This window comes from Cricetulus griseus, chromosome 2, assembly GCF_003668045.3.
Source record: "Cricetulus griseus strain 17A/GY chromosome 2, alternate assembly CriGri-PICRH-1.0, whole genome shotgun sequence".
NCBI classification, from domain to species: Eukaryota; Metazoa; Chordata; class Mammalia; order Rodentia; family Cricetidae; genus Cricetulus; species Cricetulus griseus.
This window is the reverse complement of record NC_048595.1, coordinates 33,552,282-33,557,566: the sequence shown is the minus strand read 5'-3', so window position 1 is coordinate 33,557,566 and position 5,285 is coordinate 33,552,282. Positions and strand designations below refer to the sequence as shown.

Genomic DNA, 5,285 nt, shown 5'->3' with positions numbered 1-5,285 from the left:
ATCAAAGTGTAGAAAGGGAGATAGTAGTTCACAGTCAACAGTAGAACTTGCACTTAGGAGATACCTGAAAATTGGAACCGATATTGGAAGGTACTGAAGGACCCCAGATCCCTTCACTTCCAACATTGCATCATTTGACAGAAGGGGTCATGGTGTTTCCCCAAAGACCACACTGAATTTTTGTGTGAAGTTTATCATCTGAGCTGTATTGGTTCTGGTCCACAAACTATCAGCTTACTTCTGTGTGACAACACATGCTGTGCTACTTAGCATATAGTGTCATAGCCTTATGCTGTCTCCACTATCATGCTATCCAGTTCACATGTTTTATGTTGCTTTAACATATGCTGTTGTTTTCTGGGACCTGAACCAGGTTACATAATGCACATTGCTTCCTGCCTTCTAGGTAGAGGAAAGAACATAGCAGACTACGGCCAATAGAACTAGTATTACTTCTCTCTACGCAAAAACTTCCCACCTCCTGTTCTCAGGCTGGACCATACTACTTGCTGTGGTCAAGAAAATGGGTTGAAAGAGAAGCAGTACATTCTTGAGAATTGAGTCATTGTAAGTTTGTGTGCACTGTTCCTTCCCTTCTGCTATAGGATGACACATTGGACATAGGGCTCCTCCTTAAGGATGGATCAGAGTGCACAGAAGGTGACTCCCGACCTACAGCTACAAACATGAGCAACATATGAATCTTTGAAGCTATAACTCAATAAGATTACTGAGGTGTTTCAAATTGTATGTTAATGTAGCCTGTCAATCAAGATAGCCACAGTGGTTTGTTCCAATTAACCAAGTTGGCTCAAAGTCACAGGCCAATCATATAAATAAAGATGCTGTCTCTATCTCAAAAAGTTAAGACTCCTGAATTCTGCTTCACTAGTCTATCCTACCATGCCCCATCACCTTGAGGAATGCTCTCTTGATATCTTTGTTCCTCAGACTGTAGACCACGGGGTTGAATAAGGCTGTAAAGACATTGTAAAAGAGTGTGATCTGCTTGTCTCTCTCAGGGGAGTAGCTGGATTTGGGTTTCATGTAGATGTAAGAGGCTGGAACATAGAAGAATGTGACCACAGTCAGGTGGGAGGCACAGGTAGAGAAAGCCTTGCAGCGACCCTGTGTGGACTTGATCATGAGAATTGCCATGGCAATATAAATGTAAGAGGCCACAATGAGAGAAATGGGAAAAACAATCAAAAAAACACTCAAGACCAGGTCTATCATCTCAATGAGGTGAGTATCCATGCAAGCCAGGCTACGCACTGAAGGGCCTTCACAGAAGTAGTGGTTGACCTTGTTGGGCCCACAATATGGCAGACTCATGGTGAAGAAAGTATGTAACAAAGCAGAGAGGAAACCACAGACACAAGATCCAGCTGCCAACCTCCCACACAGTCCCCAGTTAAGGATGACAGTATAACGAAGTGGATAGCAAATGGCCACATATCTATCATAAGCCATGACAACAAAGAAGGTGCACTCAGTTATACCCAGGGAACAAAACACATACATCTGAATCCAGCAGCCAGCAAAGGAGATGGTCTGAAATTTAGCAAGAAGATGCACCAACATCTGGGGCATGGTGGTGGTGACATAGCACAGATCCAACATGGCGAGTATACAGAGGAAGAAGTACATGGGCGTGTGCAGCTGTGTGTCCATGCAGATCAGCATGATGATGAGCCCATTGCCCATGACTGAGCTCAGGTAGATGAGAAGGAACACAGTGAAGAGGATGCTGTTGGTTGTGGGGTCACTGGAGAAGCCAAGCAGGATAAACTCAGAAACCCAGCTTTGGTTCTGTCCTGGAATCATCCACATGGTGCAGGCTGTAAGAGAATCACATTCATCTATGTGTCTCCTGCCACATGCCAGCTATAGAGGCAGAAAGGGGAGATGCAGGCTGCTGAGATGGCTCAAAGGTTAAGAGCACTGTCTGATGTTCCAGGGAACCACAAGCTTAGAGCTGTGTATGACTCCCATTCAGGGGACCTGACTACCTCTTCTCACCTCCACAGGCAAGACAGACATGTAGCACACAAACATACATCCAGACAAAAACTCATAGACATAAAATAAACTAAAATAATACTCTAACTAGAAAAGAAAGGCTGGGTGTTGTTCTGAGCACACTGTTTAGTTTCTGTGCACTCTTCTCAAGTTACTGAACCTCCCAATGCCTCAGTTTCTTCATCCATCAAATGAGGCTGATGCCACTCATGTCTCAGGATTCTGATGAATATCCAAAGCATCTTACACACCTCCTGGAAACATCACAGAGCACACCTCCTGCATATGCTGTTTCACACTCTCCTTCCAGTTCTGGGAAGGTAGAGATAGGATGCCCAGAACATGTGGGCTAGCTATACTAGGTGAAATGATAAGCACTGGGTTCAACTGAGAAACAATGCCTCAGTGAAGAAGGTGAGAGCAATTGAGAAAGGATCTCATCACACACACACATACACATACACACACACACACACACACACACACACACACACACACACACACACACAGAGACAAACACACACAGACACACACACAGAAAGAGAGAGGAAGAGAGGAAGAGATACACACATACTCCACAGATAAATTCATAGAAGAGAGTAAACAAGTAAATAAAGAAGACTGAACAAATGTAATTCATACAGAGCCCCCCACAGTTATATAAATAATAACAGAAGGTCATATGTGCAGTGTACTGGAGACACTGTAGTCTTCCAAGGGAATGCTGATGGATCCCATGGATAGACAAGCAGGAAAATTTTCTTCCTCTTTCTACACTTACCTCCCACTGAATGCCAACAATCAATTCCAGATGTATTGCAGATTTATTTGAGTGGCAAATACAAAGCAATCCATTTTTTTAAATTTTTCTTAAAACAGGATTTCTCTGTGTATTTCTGGCTGTCCTGGAACTCATTTTCTAGACCAGTCTGGCCTCAAATCACAGATATACACCTGTTTCTGCTTCCTGAGAGCTGGGATTACAAGCATGCAGTTTAATTTTTATCGCCAAGCCTGATAAATATATTTATCATCTCAGGATAAGCAAAGGTAAGAGTTCTTTAAAGGAACACTTCCCATGGAAGAGAAAGTTAATGGTTAGCTAACATAAGGAAAAAATTAACCACTCACTTTACTTGTTTGCTGACCCATCTATTGCTCACAACCCTCACAGCTGTCCTTCCTTTCTTTCTTTTTTTTTAAATTTAAATTTTTTAATTAATACTCATACTTACATATCCATCCCCCCATTCCCTCGCCCTCTCAACCTCCCATGTTCCCCATCAACCCCCCCAACCCATCCCCCAACTCTTCCCCAGGGATAGTGAGGCCCTCCACCAGGGACCTTGAAAGTCTGTTCTATAATTTGGAGAAGGGCCTAGGCCCTCCCCGATGTATCTGGGCTGCAATAGTATCCCACCATAGGGAATGGGCTCCCAAAGTCCATTTGTGCTCCAGGGTTGAAGAATGGCTCCACTGTTAGAGGTCCCATAGGCTGTCTTGGCCTCCTAGCTGGCACCTACATTCAGAGGGCTTGTTTTAGTCCAATGCTGGTTCCCCAGCTCTGTGACTAGGATCTCCATGCTCTCAGTAAGGTCAGGTCAACTGTTTCTTCTGGTTTCCAGCCCCGTCTTGGCTCCTTTGAGTTTCCCTCCTCCTTCTCCACAACTGGATCCCAGGAATATGGTTCAGTCCTTACCATGGGTGCCTTTTTCTACTTCGAATAGCTACTGGATGAAGGCTCTAGGAATCGTAACCAAGGTAGACATCAATCTCATTAAAGGGGAAGGGGCATCAATGGCATCTTCTCCACCACTGCTTGGATTCTTAGTTGGGGTCATCCCTATGGATCTTCAGTCCAGGTCAGGAGCCCATCATCTCTCCTGGCATTTTTGTATCAGCCACTCCATAGGCCTATGCCACTAAAATGTCCACCTTCAGTAAGTCTTATTTATTTTGTTTTAAAAATTGTTTTCATACAATATACTTGGATTGCATTCTTCTCTTCCTATGACTTCTCCTGGATGCTCCCCACTCAATTCATCCTCTTTCTCCTTCCACTCTCTCTTTCAAGACAAAACGAACAACAAAAATTAAAAAGAAGCTAACTAAAGAAGAAAATCAAAACAAAAAGGAGTAAAACAAAACACAACAAAAACATGAAGTCAGTTTCCAGTTGGCTAACTACACTTGTCATGTGGCTAATCCTGGAGGATAGCATATATATATATATATATATATATATATATATATATATATATATATATATATATATATATATTTGTAGACACCAACTGCAAACTGCTTCTTTTGGGGGGGGGCAGGAATTTTTTTTCACTTCCATTTTGAAGTGCTGGGGATTTCTTCTTGTGACTTTTGCAGCAATTTTTCATATTTTCACATTGGTCCTATCTGGCCCCTGCTGAAAGCCTTTATGAGCTCCCATGCCCTGTCATTTGAAGCAGGTGCACCGTAATTCCTAACCTGCTTGCTCTGTGAGTACTAAGTCTCAGCACTCAATTGACTCCTCTATCTCCTCTCCCTCCATTCATAAATCTCCAGGAAATCAGTCCTGGTATTCTGCATCCTCTGCCACTCTCACACCTTAGAAATTGCCTAGCTTCTCATCATGGAGGGGGGGACCACCACCTGCAGTGTGTTGCCCACACTGTAGCCACAGCAGGGCTCAGCTAGCCCAGAAGTTACAACCTCCTACCCCTTAGCCATGGTAGGATACTTTCTGCATTTCTTTTTCATTGGCCAATTACAATCTGAGGAATCCTAGAGAGGTCTGATGTCAATTTTCACAACAAACAACAAGGAAAAACTTTTCTTTTCTCCTGTTAACTGAATCCACAGAATTAGGAATTGTCTCTGCAAGAGTGTTGGCTATATGAATGATTTCTTAACATTTGCAGTAGCAAAAAGAACTAGTATTTGTTGAGTAATTTGTATATTCCAGCTATTGTTCCCCTAAATTTAGCTCAACATCACAACAGTTCACTGAAGGAAGTAATCTTACCCATGTGTTATATGTGAAAACCTAAGTCCTGGAGATGACAACACTTTGTTAAGGATTGCAAGCTCAGCATGGGAGAAGAGGCAGTTTAGGTTGTATCTCATCAGAGCCTGGCTCTCAGTCACCTACCCTGCTTCTGGCACACAGGCTCTGAAGTGGGGAGGTGAGGAAGGCAGAGTCTTCACATTGTCCATGTAGTTGAGTTTATGGAGACTCAGCACATCCAGAGCCCTCGTAGGACAGA

General features: G+C 43.2%; 1 protein-coding gene across 1 annotated transcript; it reads right to left on the bottom strand.

Annotated features, from left to right (window-relative positions):
• Window positions 1–888: 888 nt before the first annotated feature.
• On the bottom strand, window positions 889–1,882 carry LOC100771680 (olfactory receptor 2A12). The gene is given in 2 exon segments (XM_027398967.1): window positions 889–1,854; window positions 1,856–1,882. Coding segments are annotated over 2 exon segments (993 nt in total).
• Window positions 1,883–5,285: the final 3,403 nt, after the last annotated feature.